Source organism: Hyperolius riggenbachi, chromosome 3 (genome assembly GCF_040937935.1).
Source record: "Hyperolius riggenbachi isolate aHypRig1 chromosome 3, aHypRig1.pri, whole genome shotgun sequence".
NCBI classification, from domain to species: Eukaryota; Metazoa; Chordata; class Amphibia; order Anura; family Hyperoliidae; genus Hyperolius; species Hyperolius riggenbachi.
In genome coordinates, this window is record NC_090648.1 from 281,953,403 (window position 1) to 281,972,028 (window position 18,626).

Below are 18,626 nucleotides of genomic sequence, written 5' to 3' on the forward strand. Positions count from 1 at the left end.
ATGCAAAAGAACTTGTCAAACTTATGGTACCCATACACGGTACAATAGAACGTTCAATTTTCCAGTTTGTTTTTTTTTACCAAAACGATCATATCGAATGAAAGTTAAAAAGACATATTGGAAAAATATTTATATTCGATCTAACGGAATAATCAAACTAAATTATCTAATAAAAGAAAATGAAAATTGTGCCATGTATGGGCACCTTTAGTCTGGTTTCCTGAAAAGTAAATAGAAAAAAAGCCTGTCATCTGTCAAGGAGATGGCACATAATAAAGTTTTACTGCAGGATAGTTCAAAGGGTCATTCCTTCTGCTTCTTTTTCATCTTAAAAAGGTAGAGTGTGGATTATAAAAAGCAACTGCAGTCTTAAAATTAAACCATTAAACTGACAATAAAAATGTTATTAATGCTTTGTTTATAATTAGTAGTACACATGCAAGAAGTATCTCATAAGTTTATTTTCACTCTGGGTTCACTTTAAAGAATAATCTTTTGCAAACATAGAGTTAGAATCTCAACTTCTCTTTGAATAAATCACCAAAATATAATTATCTGTAGGTTTTTTTTCTTCATTCTTGTGATGTACTAAGCCAATTTTTTTAGCCAGTTTAATGAAACATTGGAAAATAGCTTCTTTTAGTGTACTAGACTTTACAAATAGACAGCATTCTCTAAGAAAAGTGCATTCTAATACCTAGCAAAATGATACGGTGAGCCTTGGGCAGTAGGTTGCAACAAAGAGCTTTATGGGAATGCCAGGTATCTCTATTTGTATATCTTATAGGATTACATAAGTAGATGACTGTGAGTGGTATCGTCATCTCTTTATCTCGGTTTTTTTTCATTTCATCAGGTTAGTGATACTTTCTATTGCTTGTAGACACCCTGCAGTCACTATAGCTAGGAAGGCATTTTACCTTTTATCCAATCACACCTCAATATTTAGGTTTTTTTGTTGTTGTTGTTCTTTGCAGATTGCAGAGTTGTACCAAATTTTCCAAAACAATTTATTTTAACCTCTTTCAAATATGTTAAATTGCTGCTTTGTTCTGGAAATCTAAGTTGTTTTTTTCCATTTACTAGCCTCAATGGTAAAAGATCAAGTTGATCATTTAGCAAAGAAGTACAACAACACCACACCACTGGTAATGGATGTACTGAAGAGCGAGGAGAAGCTGTCTTCCATAGTGAAGAAACATGACCTTGTTATCAGGTTATTATTGCTCAGCATTGATTTAAATGCAAAGGGTCTCTTTTGACATGAAAATAAGCTGTCAGGAGACAAGTTTAATAAGGGGAATCTGTTTATGTTGTTGCTTTATCTTAAAGGATACCCGAGGTGACATGTGACATGATGAAATAGACATGTGTATGTACAGTGCCTAGCACACAAATAACTATGCTGTGTTCCTTTTTTTTTTTTTTCTCTGCCTGAAAGAGTTAAACATTACGTATGTAAGTGGCAGTTCCTGTTTTAGTCAGGATTGGGTCAGACTACAGTGTGACCCTCATTGATAAGAAATTACAACTATAAAACACTTTCCTAACAAAAAATGGCTTCTGAGAGCAGGAAAGAGATAAAAAAGAGTCAATAGCTCATAGATTTTAGCTCTGGTATACTTCAATGAATGTGTCATTGAGCAACAACAATAAAACAGTAAAAACTTAAAAGGTAGATTTAAATATAAAATAAAACTGTGGAATATCTTAAAAAATTCATTTTTGGGAGAAGGATAGATACAAGTATTTATTTTGTTCGTTTATTTTCACCTCGAGTGGCCTATAATTATTTTAGGCTAAAAACAAACAAATGAGCGCTCTGGGACTGGCAGTAAGTTGCAATCACACTGTCCTATTCAGCACAGGTCTCACCTGGAATGTAGTGGCTGTCGGTAAGGATCAGCCTGAGTCAGGTTGTGTCCCTCTTAGATGGCAGCCGGGGAGCGGGCTCTCCAGTCAGCAGCGGGCACGAGATCTTAGCGAGGATTCCAGGATGTAGGAAGGAAGGCGCGGTGTAGCTAGATGCAGCCGTTGGTCTCCTTGGAGGTAATCCACAGCAAAGGGAAAGGTGTCAGCTTGTCTCAGTGCTGCTGGTGGCTGTAAGAAGGGCTGAGAAGTCACAAAGTTGCTAGGCAATGCTTACTGTGACTATTTCAAAGGACTACAGGGGAACAGAAAATGACTAAGAGTCGCTTTATTGGGCTAACAGACTGATCCCTACCAATAGACATTACATTCCAGGTGAGACCTGTCCTGAATAGGACAGTGTGATTGCAACTTTCTGCCAGTCTCAGAGTGCTCTTTTGTTTGTTTTAAGCCATGTTCGTTGGACCACAGAGCTGCATATGAGCAGGATTGCCTGATCGCACCAAAGGGGATACTCCAAAAACTCATTCTATCGCAACTTTAATTATTTTAAGTGGTTTTGTAAGGCCTTTACTCCAAAAAGAAGGAACAGTGAGGCTGTATCTGAGCATTCAATTGTCAGGCACATTGCCTTGAACTTATAAGTGCTTGATGTATAAAGCAGGTATAGGTGTGGAGAAAGGTAGAGAACATTACATCTTACAATGACTTGTGTAGTTTCAAAAATTGTAGCAAAGATTGTTATTAGCACTGCACAAATCGATTTTTGTACAAATGTGTGTGCAGCCTCCGGAGGACCATATACACAGTGGACAAAGCATGGTTATCTAGTCACTCTGAATTTGGGGAGGTTGGATAGCACTGTAAACCTTTGCTCAAAGTATTAGGCACTTCACTGAGCAAGAAGGATATCCTGAAGAGGGCTTACTCCCATCAGTGGTGGGGGCTGTGCTGTAGAAATGGAGGGGCTAGATATGTTGTCACTCGCTTCTGTGGGGTCAAGTATCTGTAAAAGTTGCCAGAAGGCATGCTTTGTTTTTTCTATGCTTCACAGAATTAAGATTCAACACCGTGAAAAGTTAGTTCAGCTGGCCTCAGCACATAGTAAGCGGTGCTAAGTCATACTGCTCCAACTTGCTCACGAGATAAAACTTACATTGCTTTTCTAAACAGTTGTAGTGTTCTTGGGGTACTGTCTCTTGCTACTGTGTTTTTGCATCCACTCCTATTTCATTCAGTCAGTCTGAAATGACACAGCATGTACTGTAGAAAATGCACAATTAAGTAACATTATTGCTGTTCCAATCTCTGTGTGCTCTCATCCCATTTAGTCTACTGCCATACACTGCACATCCTTTAGTGGCGAAACAATGCATAAAGGAGAAGGTGGACCTGGTGACAGCTAGCTATTTAACCCCTGCTATGAAAGAACTTCAACAAAGGTATAGTGCTTACAGTGTTCTGCTTTGCTGTCTTTAAACTAACTGGATCATGATTGCAGCAAGAGTAACAAACAAACATCAGTGATCTAGTATAAACAAGTAAAATAGTACAGCGTAAGAATACTGTACCTTGCTGGATAAATACATTTGTTTGTTATTTTAAGACCTCTTCTTGTGTTCTGTTTTTCTTTATCATGTATAGCTTGTCAGTAGATCAATACCAAGAATAGCACCAACAGGCATCATGCTTCTGGTTATTTATTTGTCTTTAACTGTAATCCTAACTTTTTTTTTCTCTAACATCCATTGTATTTTTTCTCTAACATCCATTGAAGGAAACTGTGTTAGCAGCTCTAGAAAGGCTCAGACAGGTTTTTTTTTCTGGCCAAAAGCAGCTTGTGCATTTTGGCAGGTCATTGCCTGGGCATATGCTGTAAACAGTAGGGCTCTACTGTTCCCTATCAAGGTACATTACATTTGAATGGTGGGCCCATTCTGTGTGGTCAAAAAACTTCCAAAGCCCAGGTGTGCAAAGAAGTGGCATGGGCCTCATATGTTAAGCAGGTTTTGTCATGTGGAAGGGCATGGGATGTAGACCCTTGAATGGTCGGTGCAGCTCCCAGGACTCAACCCTATTCTTCTCCTACCCTTTTTTGCCTACTGGGGAGTGCTCTAAGATGTTCCCACTTGTTATCCTTTGTTACTAGGTCATTGGAAGACCTAGATCCCACCTCTTCAACAGCATTACCTAGCAAACACTAGCAACTAGCTACACACTGGAACCTAGTACCTGAGGCAGAAGTGGAATAGCATGGGAGTGGAGCTTTGTATTCCTGTTGCTCATCCTCCTATAGGCAGGGCTGTACCACACTAGTAATGCTGTGTCCTCTAATGAACTGAAGAGAAAATGATTATGAGGAGTTTCCAAAACTCCTTTTATAGTTATCATATGATTTGTTTTTACTGTGATGTGTACTAGCCTGTACAACTGGATTATTACGATTTCTTTATCGCTGAGAATGTGACTTGATTTTGTCAGTTTTCTTTGCTTTGTGCTTCAGTTCTGAAGATGCTGGGATAACAATAGTTGGAGAGATGGGTCTGGATCCGGGTCTTGATCACATGCTGGCCATGGAGTGTTTTGATAAAGCCAAGGATGTGGGAGCTACTGTGAGTATCACATATCAAGAACTTAACGTTTGGTGTGTAACTAGAAGGAATCTGCCACAAAGCAAAATTCCCATCTCTCTGCCGTAGGTTTTTTTTTTTAAGCCAGATTGAAAGCTTGCCTGAACTGACGTGACTTAACAAGAAAAATATGGCTAGATATGGTACTAGTCATATTAATAACTTGTCTGACATCTCTTTTTATTTATTTATTTATTTTAGTACAAGGGTTAAAAAAAAACCTGCTTTTATCCATGCAGATCAGCAGTCTAAGTTAATCCAATTCTGGCTTTCCTGAATAGTAAAAAATTGACTGAGGATTGATTTTAAACCACACTCTAATGGCTGTTGTTTACAATTCAGTCTTAGAAAGAATTTTTCCTAAGTCTCATATTTTTATTTACAGTTTATTTACACATATTGGACATGTCATGCAATTAACTCACTCAAAAGTTTGTGTTTAGTTCAGGTTTGCTTTAAATTAAGTATAACAGAATTTGGCCTATTATGGTAAGTTTTCATTATTTAGGAGATTTTACAAATTATAAACAAGCCTTCTGATACACAGAAGACTTAACATTTTTTTTAATGCAAGGTCATCTTTAGAGATGGCCCGAACGGTTCGCATGCGAATGGTTCCAGACAAACTTTCGGTGGTTCGCGTTCGCCAGTGAACGTGAACTTTTGTGGAAGTTCGATTCGCCCCCATAGTGCGCCATTAGGGTCAAATTTGACCCTCTACATCACAGTCAGTAGGCACATTGTAGCCAATTAGGCTACACTCTCTCCTGGAGCCACTCCCCCCCCCCCCCCTTATAAAAGGCAGGTAGCCCCGGACTCTACACTCACTCGTGCGCCTGCATTACTTAGTAAAGGGACAGCTGCTGGCAGACTCTTATAGGGAAAGATTAGTTCGGCTCTTGTAGGCTTTTTAGCTTGCTCCTGGCTGATTGTTATTGCTAAATGCAAGAGACCATTAGCAGAGACAACGTAACACCTTGGTCAAACTTCAAAGAAATTGATGAAGAAGTCACATCAAGCATCCTCCTTCACGTCCGCCTAACTACCTGTGACCTGGATCCTGGCCCAACACAGTTCATGTTGAACTGCCCCGACCTGTTCGTACCGGTATTCCTCAAAATTGTTAACTGTTCCTTACAATCAGGGATATTTCCTGCTTTACTGAAGGAAGCAATCATCAGGCCTCTCCTCAAAAAACCCTCCCTGGACCCAGATGCAATGACCAGCTACAGACCTGTCTCTAACCTCCCCTTTCTGGGCAAGCTAATTGAAAAAGCTGTATACCTCCAGCTAGAAGCCAGAATCCTACAAAATAACAGTTATGACCCATTCCAGTCTGGCTTCAGGAAACACCACAGCACTGAAACTGCCCTCATCCAAATATGCAACCACCTGCTCATGGCAAGAGACAGAGGAGAGTGCTCGATCCTCATACTGCTAGACCTTTCTGCAGCCATTGACACAGTTGACCATGACATCTTGATAAACAGGCTACAGGAATACTGCGGCATTGATGGCATAGTACTTCAGTGGTTCCAATCCTTCTTGAGTGGCAGAACCCACAAAGTGTCTATGGGGCCCTTCCTGTCCACCCCTGTAACACTTAAGTATGGGGTGCCCCAGGGCTCAATCCTCTCTCCCCTGCTTTTCACGATTTACATGCTACCATTGGGAAAACTAATCCAAAAACATGGCCTGACATACCACTGCTATGCAGACGACACCCAACTATATCTTTCCTTCAAGCCTGGTGTGACAGACCCAACTCTAACTATAAACGCCTGCTTACGTGAACTACAGCAATGGATGAATGACAACTGGCTGAAACTAAATGCAGACAAAACTGAAGTCCTTCTGATTGGAGGGCAGAGCATGATAACAAAACAACTTAACTTGCAGTCTTCACCACTGGGAATAGGAGGCACGGATCTACGCAGCTCTGATCATGTGCGTAGCCTGGGAGTTCTAATTGATGGGGATTTAAACTTCAGAACTCAAATCTCTGCGGTGGTGAAATCATCCTATTTTCACCTGAAGAACATTGCAAAAATCAAGCACCTCATACCCCCAGAAGATCTGCCAACCTTAGTCCACGCCTTCATCACATCCCGACTGGACTACTGCAATGCTCTCTACACTGGCCTTCCAAAAAAGGTCTTGTACCGCCTACAGCTGATACAGAATACTGCTGCCAGACTGCTAACCAACCAACCCCGTCACTGCCACATAATGCCAGTCCTGCATTCCCTTCACTGGCTACCTATAGAATGGAGGGTCCTATTCAAGATCGGCCTACTGACATTTAAATCCCTGAATAATCTAGGCCCTGGATACTTGAAAGATATGTTACAGCTGCGTAGCAATCCCCGCATTCTCAGATCCACAGGTTCTAATAATCTAGTCATACCCAGAGTCCACTTGGAAACTTTTGGTCCCAGAGCCTTCTGTCATGCTGCCCCTATGTTTTGGAACTCCTTACCTCAACAGATCAGGACAGCCCCATCCCTGGATGTGTTTAAATCCAGACTGAAAACCCACCTGTTCAGTCTGGCATTTGCAGAAATATAACTTTTGTTGTGTGAATACTTCATCCTACTAACTACTGAATCTGAGAGAGCCTAAGCGCTTTGAGTCCTATGGGAGAAAAGCGCTATAGAAATGTTATTGTATTGTATTGTATAAAATAGCACCCCTCAACAGCTCTTTTGAGAGCTTGGTAATTGCTATTACTGTGCAAGCCAGGCCCTGCCTATGCCTACCTACCTATACTGGGACTCCTACCTATGCCTAGCTAACTACTGGGGCAACTACCTATGCCTACCTACCTATACTAGGGCACCTACCTATGCCTACCTACCTATACTGGACTCCTACCTATGCCCAGCTAACTACTAGGGCACCTACCTATGCCTATCTACCTATACTGGGACACCTACCTATGCTGGGACTCCTACCTATGCCTAGCTAACTACTGGGGCACCTACCTATGCCTATCTACCTATACTGGGACACATACCTATGCCTACATACATACATACATAGATAATAAGGTTGTTGCTTCATTGTGGACAGACCAAATTTGATCAGCTGGACAGTCACTGTTGTTCTATCATTGAGCTACCACAGCCCAGCGACCATATGGGCTTGAAAACAGCTTTCGCCACGGTGCGCACCAGTCCAGCACGGCCGTCACTACGCAAACCGCTGTTTGCGGTGCATTACACAGTGAGTTTGGTGTGTCAGTGTGAAGCAGTACTTTAATTACACTCCCTGATTGATGTATACACATGTAAGATGTTTTAATGCACTTTAGTCCTGCAATTTAGCATTTAATGTGATTTCTGCCCTTAAAACGCTGCTTTGCGTCAAATCCAGATTTTTTTTCCCTCTGGACTTTTGGCATCTATCCCACTCATCCATGCCCCCCTCCAGGTGTTAGACCCCTTGAAACATCTTTTCCATCACTTTTGTGGCCAGCATAAATGTTTCTAGTTTTGTGGAAGTTCGCATCCCCGTTGAAGTCTATTGCGGTTCGCAAAAGTTTGCGCGAACCGAACCTTTTGCGGAAGTTCGCGAACCTAAAATCGGAGGTTTGGGCCACCTCTAGTCATCTTCCCAATGTAAACCTTTATTGCCTAGGCCTTGTACAGGGTTGTACTTTTGTTCAGGATAACTTTTTGCATTTTAATTGATTGATTGAAGAAAGTTTGCTATAAACTGTTGTTTGTTTAAACTGTGTAACTATTTCATATGCAGAAATTCCCTTGATGGGATTATTGTATACCTGTATTTAGAAGCATGTTTTTTTTGTGCAGGTGGAGTCCTATGCATCTTTCTGTGGGGGTCTTCCAGCTCCTGAATTTTCTGACAATCCATTGAGGTACAAGTTCAGCTGGAGTCCTCTGGCGGTCCTCTTTAACACAATTCAGCCTGCAACATATTTGAAGAATGGAGAGGTTAGTGAAAATAAGAATGAAAGCCAATGCCAGATAAAAGAAAACATTTTTTTAGAACATTCAGAGGCAATCGCCTCTACATCTTTTGAAGCAGATCTAACTATCTAGCGTTTTAGGTCCAATGCAGCGCTGGACAATGTGAGCATAGAAATGCCATGGGGTGGCGCTGTGTTCTTCCATGGAGGAAAGCACTTGTCCGAATTTTTTTTCTGGAGCTGACTTCCCACATTAGGTGGAAACAGCCCAATGATTTCCAATGGTCTGTTTCCTTCTAATGCAAATTTTGTGTGCTTTTGTGTCCTGGGTTGGAACGTGATTTGAGTTAAGTAGAAATTGGGCCTCAGTTTCTTAGCTAGTAGGAAAAAAAACTCTCGTAGTTGACATGTAATTAAAGAGGAACTGTAGTCAAAATAACATGAATAAAATTGCTTTTTAGTCAGCATTTGCCCATTGCACAACTTTTACTCTCCCTGATTTACTTTCTGAAATTGGCACAGGTGGCAACATCTTTAGTACTGGCAGGTGACCTCTGCGGAACGTTCATTTACTGAGAGTTTTAAAGCCAGTATAGAACATATCTATTCTTCCAGAATGCTTGGAGGGGAAGGCAGAATTTAGCATAATAAGCCTCAGTGGACACACACACACACACACACACACACACACACACACACACACACACACACACACACACACACACACACACCAACTCTGTATTTTGTATATTGGTGTATACCATTGTCTGTATTATTTTGTACCCTCTGTTTGTTTTTTGCTTTGTACAGTGCCACAGAATATGTTGGCATTTCTAAATCAATAATAATAATGTATATATTCTGAAAAGTTTCTGATGCTCAAATCAGTATATTTAACATAAAAGTGGGTTAACTGAATATTTTACTGCATTCTACTATATGTTGTTATGGTTCCTCTTTAACTACTTGCCGACCGCGTCACGCCGATGGGCGTGGATGCAGCGGCAGCCCCAGGACCGCCTTAGGCCTCTTGCACACTGCATGCATTTCCGATTCCGCTTTTTAATCAGTTTTTACATCCGATTCAGATTCCGATTTGCAGTGTGCAGGGAGCAAACTGCAAATTGGAATCGGATGTAAAAACCGATTAAAAAGCGGAATCTGAATCGCTTGCAGTGTGCAAGAGGCCTAACACCGATCGGCATAAGGTTCTGCGGGCCTGTTTTGCAGGAGATTGCACGCCTCTCCGCTTGGTAGGCAGAGCTCCGCCCCACCTTTAGTCTCCCAGCGTGATCGCTGGTGGGTAGAAAAGGGGGGGGATCACTTGTGTACTGACATGTGCGGCCCTCAGCGAGCCTAAAGCTGCAGTGGCCTAATTAGTGAAAAATTGCCTGGTCTGTAGGGGGGTTTAACACTATGGTCCTCAAGTGGTTAATACTGCAAGGTCACTGGAAATCCACCCCCTCCCCCCACAAAAAAAAAAATAAAAAAAGTTAAGCAAATAGACATTGCTGCGTAGTTTTTCTACTTGGGGTTGATTTTTATTTATTATTATTTATTTATTTTTTTTAAAGATGTTTTGTTTTCCAAAAAGTAGGTTTTTGCCTTTTTTTATAAGCTTTCACAGCTTCAATCCAAAAATGAAACATGAACATTTGGTGGCAAATCAAGCAAAATAAGACAAGTATTTTTTTATTTGCACTTGATTTTGTAGACTCTGCGTGTTCATCTGCTTTACTCACAGTGTGCAAAATTATACTGCTGGCTATAGGTTTGTCCCGCATGTGAAAAAACGCATTTGATCTAAACAAGCCCATTGACTTACATTGACTGGAAGTTCTAACACATTCACCCATTCACAGGCAGGAAAACGCATGTAAATTTGACAAGTGTCAAACACTGTTTGTACTTTTTATCTTTTCTTATTTATGAGTATTGTTTTTAGTTTTATTTTTTTTTATGTTTTTCTTTTTTACCTTTTTAGATTGTTAATATTGCAGCGGGGGGCTCGCTGCTCGACTCTGTCACTGTCATGGACTGCTTCCCTGGACTGAACTTAGAAGGTATCCCTAACAGGGACAGTACAAAATATGCTGAACCCTATGGCATCCAATCTGCCCATACACTGATGAGGGGGACCCTAAGATACAAGGTATATTGTTGATATTCAACTCTTTTTAGTAATTCCACTTTTAATTAAGAAGAGCACAAGAAGTTGTATTACTGCAAGAAGCCAATTTCTACCATAGAGTTGATTTCATACTGTGCTAGTGTCTTTCTATTAGGAAGTGGCAAATGGGGATGTACACAGTAAAATATGGCATACTCCAGGGTCATTGTAGTAACCCTAGAGATGGGACATTTTGCTTGCGGTCTTCTAAATCCTAGGTTCTCAACATGTGGTACGCGTACCCCAGGGGTACTTCTGTTGGTTCCAGGGGGTACTCGAGCTTGACATACTTAATCATGAATAACAAATTTAGAGTTTTAGAATATTATAAATCTTATCTAAACACTACCAAATTAGTGTTTTAGCTAATTACAAGCAATAGTAAATGCTTGGAAATGGTTTAGAACCAATTATCATGCGGATCGGTTCATCTCGGCGCGTGGCTCTGAGAGCTGAGCGCTGAAGCTGGGCGCCGTAATAGCAGCAGTGCTATGATGCGCGCCCCGCGTAGCAGTAATTCGGCGCTCCGGCGGCTGCCAGACCCCGAATTACATCTCCCTCCGCCAAACTGAGCGGTGCTGAAATGAAGTGCACTCTTATCATGTACTACAGCTAAATATTAATTTTCAAGGGGCACTTGTGATAATGTTTACTATACTCGGGGGTACTTGGTGAGTACAGGTTTTAAAAGGGGTACATGTCAATAAAATGTTGAGAAACACTGTTCTAAATAAGCACAAAACCAATGACGCCAATGGAAATATGTGGATTATAGAAAGCCCTTACACCCATCAGTGTACTGTCAGAGTTTGAGTCTTGTACTACTGTTATTTTATGCGAGGATTATAAACTTATAGCAGCTGCAACTAAAAAGGAAAGATGCTTTTTAATAATACTTACAAAATCATTTGTTCAGCTATGATATGCTTCATCTAAAATCTTGTTGTGATGTCTGAATATTACTATCAACACTTAGATCAGTTCATGTCTACGGCAATTCAGTTTATATGTTGCTGCCATAATGCATCGGCTTATTATTCAAGGAGATCTTTCATTGCTTTGTAAGTTTTTTAAATGCCACAGTGTAAATTTCAAAAACGTTATCACAGTACAAAACCTTATTACGCTGTCTGACATATTTTTGTAACTGTAATAGAAATTTATAATTAATATGTGTTCACTGTGCACCTTTTTCCACATGAAATGTGGTCTTCTGTATTTATTTTACCTCTAGAGCTTAAATGTAGCAATCAGGGCCGGTCCTAGACTTTTTGCTGCCTCATACTGAGGCAAACTTGTGAGGAAGCCCCCCCCCCCCCTCCCCTCCCGATTTGTAATGATCGCACAGCACCCAACAATTTACTCTGCTTCATTTAATATTTAATATGATTGGCCTAAGGCGCACTTCAATTGCATGCAATATCATTGACCATCTCTAACGACCTATGAAGAGAAAAAATCGGTGTCCATATAGGGAAGCAATGTGGACACAGCACGCTGAAGGTGAAAGTACACTGGCAGTCCAAGTGTCAGCATAGAGAAGCAATGAGGGCATATCATGAAACCGGGAACAAATGTGGGCACATCATGTCAATACAGGCATTTACACAAGGAAGCTATCGGGACACAGAATGGGCACCTATAAGCAGCTGTGAAGGTACACTGACAATACAAGTGTTCGTATAAGAAATTAATATGGGCACCTATCAGCTGCCTTGAGTGTATGGGTACACTGGCAGAGCAGGTGTCAGCACGGTCACCAATAAGCAGCCTTGAGGATAAAGGTACCCTTGGCAGTACAGGTGTTTGTATCAAAAAACAACGAGGGCACAACACCAACATCCACCACCAATCTTAGGGTGAGGGTACATTAACAACACAGATGTCAGTATAGGGAAACCGTAAGGGCAGAGTATTTTCAGGAAACCAATGTGGGCACAGCTAAGAAACCCATCAGCAGCCCTGAGAACCAAAGCATAATGGCAATACACACACAATTGCAGAGAAGCAACAAGGGCATCAAAAGTCCCTACTAGCAATACCACGCATCCCTATAGGGAAGCAACCAATCAGCAGCTGTGAGGATACACTGTAAGTACAGTCATTAGTACAGGGAAGCAGTGTGGGCACAGCATGGGCACCTATCAGCATCCCTGAGGATACATTGGAAGTACAGGCATACAGTGTCAGTACAGGGAAGCAGTGTGGGCACAGGGGCACCTATTGGCATCCCAGTGTGTACACTGGAAGTGCAGACATATCAGTACAGGGAAGCATTACATGGGCACCTGTCAGCAGTCCCAAGGATGTTAACACACTGATAGAACAGGTGTCAGACTTGGGTGACAATGGGGCAGAGCTTGGGCACAGCATGATCACAGCACCTACCTATAGAGTAGTCGTCCTCCCGGTCGGAGCTCGGGTAGCCATTGCTACTTCTCTCTGATGACTCGCCAGTGGTGAGCTGGGTACCTCTAGCAGGATCAGCCCGGGGACTGGCAGTTCCTCCTCCTCCAGGGTTGGGGTGAGCAGCTTGTCCAGCACGTTCCCATCAGTGTCACCAGCACCGTGATCCATTATTGATTCCTGGCGGGGGGCGGGCATCCAACTGGCACTGGCGGGCAGGGGGCACCTGGGGCAGCAGGTCATCATTACTGACAGCAGCGGCGGCGCTCAGTGATATTTAGGGCGGGCGGCAGTCACTTCCGGATTCTGCCTCGGTCCCTTCCCAGGCGTCGACCGGCACGAAGGCAGCTTGCTGGGAAGCCTGAAGACTCAGAGGCCAGCATCTAGGGTGGTAGGCTGGTGGTGCACAGCTTAGGGAGGTCCCATCAGTGCAGTCCGGCCGTGTCACGATGTCCAGTTCAGTCAGGCGGGCAGCAGTAAAGTGGAACACTCACTTCCTCTTTCTGCCTGGAATTCGTCCACCCACTTCTGCCACCTGAGGAACCTGCCTCACTCCGCCTCATGGGCGGACCGGCCCTGGTAGCAATCAGCATTAGGTCAATGTAAAGAGAACACAAGGCAGAATTCAATAGTACAAAAACAAACAAACGTGACACCAGCTCTGTTCCCTGAGTAAAATGAGCCAGGTTTTGCCATCCTACGATGCTCCACTCATCCTCCGGGTCGCAGTAAACATTTCAGTTTTTCATTCCAAAATAGCAGCGACCCTGGAAGTACTTCCGGGTCACGGCACCTGCATCAGAGCTGAGCTGAGACAGAGCCTCGGGAACGAGCACTGAGAGGCGGGGAAGGGGCATTTCTAAGGCAGGAGTGGGTGTAATGGAGGGCCTATCCTGCAAAGGCCAACCCTTCCTGTTTCCAGCTACTGACAAGCAGCTTGTCGCTAAATTCAATGTTGTTTAAACAATACAGATTGCCTGACTGTCCTGCTGAGCCTCTGTCTCTTAATATTTTTAGCCATACACCCTGAACAAGCATACGGATCAGATGCTCTGACCGAAGTCTGACTGGATTCGCTGCATGCTTGTTTCATGTGGGTGATTCAGACACTACTGATGCATGAAAGATCAGCAGGATGCCAGGTAACTGGTATTGTTTCAAAGGAAATAAGTATGTCAGCCTCCATGTCCCTCTCACTTTAAATACTTGATCTATACACTTAGAAGCATTTACCCTTCCAATTCTTTTTTTAAAGTGATTTTCAGGAATGATTAAACGGAAAAAAAACACAATGATCCTGAACCTGTGAATTAATTTTCCCACAGCACCATAGGCATTTACAGTTTTTAGGGTGGGACAGATACTGTCAAAATAACATGCATTATCACTTGCAAAGTTATTTTTACTTTTTTATGTTAAGCACTAAACAACATCATAATGCCATTTAAAGATCTAATTGGCTTGTATTAATGAATATATTTCTATAGGGATTTTGTAAAGCAATGAGTGGCTTTGTGCAGTTGGGACTGATAAATGCAGATCCTTGTCCACTGCTTGCTGTGGATGCTCCAGTAATAAGCTGGGTAAGTAAACACTCTTATTTTTCTTTGCATGTCTGTTTATGAGTGGGTGAACTGAGATCCATATTGTTGTGTGTACTATTCGGTGTTGGTTCCAGGAAATTTTTTAGTGAGGGTGCTAGGCAGGGGCTGGATCTACTGGCGAGGCAGTGAGCCACATCATCACGGGCATCAACCATGGTTTACAGTTGCTGCATTTTGGCAGATGGTCCTAGATCACTTACCCACATTGGGTATTTGACCTGTCACTCCAGTGATTACACTGGCAAACTGTACTTGTTCGTAATTGGCTGACCAGACATTAGGGATACAATGATTATATGTTACTATCTGATGTACATTACTACACGCTATGTTTTTAACTTCTGTCTATCACAACCTCTGAATTGTTAAAGTGTAACTGTCAGGCATAAAATAAATTTTTTTTTTATTTTTATCTGGTAAACAAGTAATAAGGATGCTAACCAGGCAATCGAAAAGTTAAAATCACTATTACCTTTCTTGTTGATAAATGATCATTCCCCAGTTTACCTGACTCTTATTTGATACACACAAAATTTGGTACACAAAAAGGAAGTTGCAACTCATGCTGGGTTGTCCTTTTGTGCTTCTCTACTTCCCCTCAGACTTAACTAATGCAGCCTGTTTGGCTGAAGCCTCTTTCCCTCCTGTTCCCCTCCCACACCTCTGTTCCTCTCTGGTCAATATTTCCCATGCTGAGACAATGCACTTTCTATAGTGAAGGGCGGGCAAATCAGGCAGAGGAGAGTGGGACAGGAAATTACATCAGGATTAGCTACAAAATAGCCACAGTTAAAATGGAAAATGCTAAGAAGGATTTTCTCTTTTTTTTTTTTTACTGTAGAAAAATCACTAAAATCAAAACGTGGACAGTGCAATGCATATGTAAGTAGAGCAAGTATTTATCTACTTATATATGTGTTTTTTCTCTCCTTATCCTCCAGGATGGCTGCATAACATGAGAGATAGCCTAGCTCCTCCCCCAAAGGAAACACCCCTGATACAAACTTTTGCATAAGAAGCCCCTGCCTACCCACACACCTCAGTTTTGCTGTGTTTCCCTCCTTGGAAACATCCGGATACGAACGTTCGTGGACTCCTCTCTCCCTGGATGCCTGCATGTGAGCTAGCGTTGCTTGCGCTGGCGACAAGCGGAGGCGTACTGTCGGTCGCTTGCGCCTGCTCCTCCTTTTGGGATTGGAGGGGCGGGTCGGGATCCGTGGGAGCGGTGGTCTGCCGCTCGTTTAGGGAGGTGGTGGCAGAGGAGTGTCCTGCGTGTCAGGACGACACCCGGAAGTACAAAACAAGCTACTTCCGGGTCAGGTCATCGGGCCATGTGACTTCCGCTTTTTAAGTGGGAAGGCGGCGGCGTTTCAGCGCCATTTGAGTCCAGCCACAGGACTGTCCGGGGGAGCATGGAGCAGGCAGAAGGCTCCTCCGTGGAAGGCCGCAAAACCTCCAGTGACACAGCAGAGAAGGTAGGCTGTTTGTCGGCGGTGGTATCGCTGTCGGTAGACAGTGACACTGGTGTAATGTTAGCCTGAAGGGGCTGTGTGGGATTATTACTCCAGGTGTTACCTACTGACATGCGTCTATGTGTCCAGCCATGGCTTCCTAGTGGTTTCTAGTGGCTGGAAACACAAGGGGAAAAAATAATGGGATGCTGTAGCAAAGGGGCAGGCTGGAGACTAAAAGAAATGTTTTGTTTCTCTAGGCATTGCCGGTACAGCCAGCTACAAAGCATAGAGAAAAATCCAGGAGATGCTCTAAGTGTGATGCAAAACTTTCAGCCTCCTGGTCGAAATCAGTATGCCAAAATTGTATTGCAAAGGATAAGCCTGATCCATCGATTGTGATGCTAAGTTTCATGGAGTCAATGCAGAAAGAATTTACTTCAACTTTTCAGGCCTTGCGCTCAGTAATGATGACAAACCCAGTGCCACCGCAACTGCCCCCTGTGTCGGCCCATGTAGAGTTTCCTGTACCCGCTTCGAGTCAGGAGTCTCGATCGCAGAGAGGGGCAGGGGCTGCGGCCCAGGAGGTTCAGGGTTATGTTGTTTCTACTTCAGCGGAAGACTCGGTTGAGGAGATTGAATCTAGAGCAGATTCAGGATCAGATTCCATTGCAAAGGATATGAAATCAGCAAAGTACCTATTTAGTGCAGAGGAAACGTCAGAGCTTTTGAGAGCAGTCTATGATGCGGAGCAAATTCCTGACCAGGTCACGATCTCCTCTGCACAGGACGATATTTATATGGGATTACAGGGTAGTGAAGGTAAGACTTTCCCCATTCACCCAGCAATTAAGAAGATAGTTACAGACCAGTGGATTGATCCATAAAAAAGAGGTTATACATACCAAAGTCGTTTAAACGCAGATTTCCTTTTAAGGAGGAAGATATAGCCTTATGGGCAAAGTGTCCAAAGTTGGACGCGGCACTCTCACAGTATTCTAAGGATACGGATCTATCCTTTGAGGATTCGGGTGCACTGAGAGACCCCATGGACCGTAAGGCGGAGACTATGCTCAAAAGGGCCTGGGAGGCCATGGCATTTGCATTTAAACCAGCAATGGCTTCCATTTGCATTGCAAGAAATTTAATTAAATGGTTGTCGGGTCTAAGAGACCATTTAGTAGCAGGTACGCCACAGGCGGAGATCCTGGAGTCCTTCCCAGTCTTAGCCCGATCCGTCGCGTTCCTAGCGGATGCGGCAACGGAATTCTTAAGATCTACTGCCAGAGTTGCTGCCCTCATAAATACAGCCAGAAGAGCAGTATGGCTAAACACTTGGGAAGGAGATGTAAGCTCAAAACAAAAGCTGTGTGCCATGAGATTTGAGGGTGACCTTTTATTCGGCAAGGATCTGGACAGTATTTTGGAGAGGTCATCAGGGAAAGGTAAAAAATTCCCTAATAAGAGGGGCAAGCCACTTCCACGAAGGTCCTTTCGTGGGAAAAAGCCTTTCTTTAACAAAAATCAGAGACCACAACCCCAGAAGAAAAGATGGGTCTATACAGGTGAAAAAGGTAAATCCTCTTTCATGTTCAATAAGCCCCCTCCCTCTGGGGCAAGACAGGAAAAATGACGAGATACAGGTGGGGGGAAGGTTACTCCACTTCGTCAATCAGTGGGGTCTCATTACCCAGAACCTGTTCATATTAGATCTTCTAAAGACAGGTTACAAAATATTATTCGCCTCCCCCCCTCCAAAAAACTTTGTTCTTACAGGGACCCCAAGAGAGCCGGAAAGAGCCAGAGCTCTGAAAGAATCAGTTCTCACCTTATTGAAGCAGGATGTGATTTGCAGCGTGCCAGAAGAGCAGTTGTACCAGGGTTACTACTCCAGGGTATTTCTAATCAAAAAACCCTCGGGGAAATATCGCATGATTTTAAATTTAAAGAATCTAAACCCGTTCATTCAGGTGGAGAAGTTCAGAATGGAGAGTATATTTACCATTCAGGCCTTGATCCCCAAGGACGCGTTTATGGTAACTCTCGACTTAACCACCTTAGCGGTATGGACGAGCTCAGCTCGTCCATTACCGCCAGAGGGTGCCGCTCAGGCCCTGCTGGGCCGATTTTGATCAAATAAAGAGCAGCACACGCAGCCGGCACTTTGCCAGCCGCGTGTGCTGCCCGATCGCCGCCGCTCTGCGGCGATCCGCCGCGAGCAGCGGCGAAAGAGGGTCCCCCCAGCCGCCTGAGCCCTGCGCAGCCGGAACAAATAGTTCCGGCCAGCGCTAAGGGCTGGATCGGAGGCGGCAGACGTCAGGACGTCGGCTGACGTCCATGACGTCACTCCGCTCGTCGCCATGGCGACGTAGTAAACAAAACACGGAAGGCCGCTCATTGCGGCCTTCCGTGTTACTTTTGGCCGCCGGAGGCGATCAGAAGAACGCCTCCGGAGCGCCATCTAGTGGGCTTTCATGCAGCCAACTTTCAGTTGGCTGCATGAAATAGTTTTTTTTTAATTTAAAAAAAACCCTCATGCAGCTGCCCTGGCGATCTTAATAGAAC

At 43.3% G+C, this 18,626-nt stretch overlaps 1 protein-coding gene across 1 annotated transcript in view; it reads left to right on the forward strand.

The window, feature by feature from the left end:
- Positions 1–18,626, forward strand: part of AASS (aminoadipate-semialdehyde synthase) — a 113,410-nt gene that overhangs the window by 75,373 nt on the left and 19,411 nt on the right. Inside the window, exons 15-20 of the mRNA XM_068276395.1 lie at positions 1,087–1,216; positions 3,201–3,311; positions 4,373–4,481; positions 8,315–8,455; positions 10,415–10,582; positions 14,494–14,589. Of these exons, the coding sequence (XP_068132496.1) occupies positions 1,087–1,216; positions 3,201–3,311; positions 4,373–4,481; positions 8,315–8,455; positions 10,415–10,582; positions 14,494–14,589 (755 nt within the window). The remainder of the gene's footprint in view (positions 1–1,086; positions 1,217–3,200; positions 3,312–4,372; positions 4,482–8,314; positions 8,456–10,414; positions 10,583–14,493; positions 14,590–18,626) is intronic.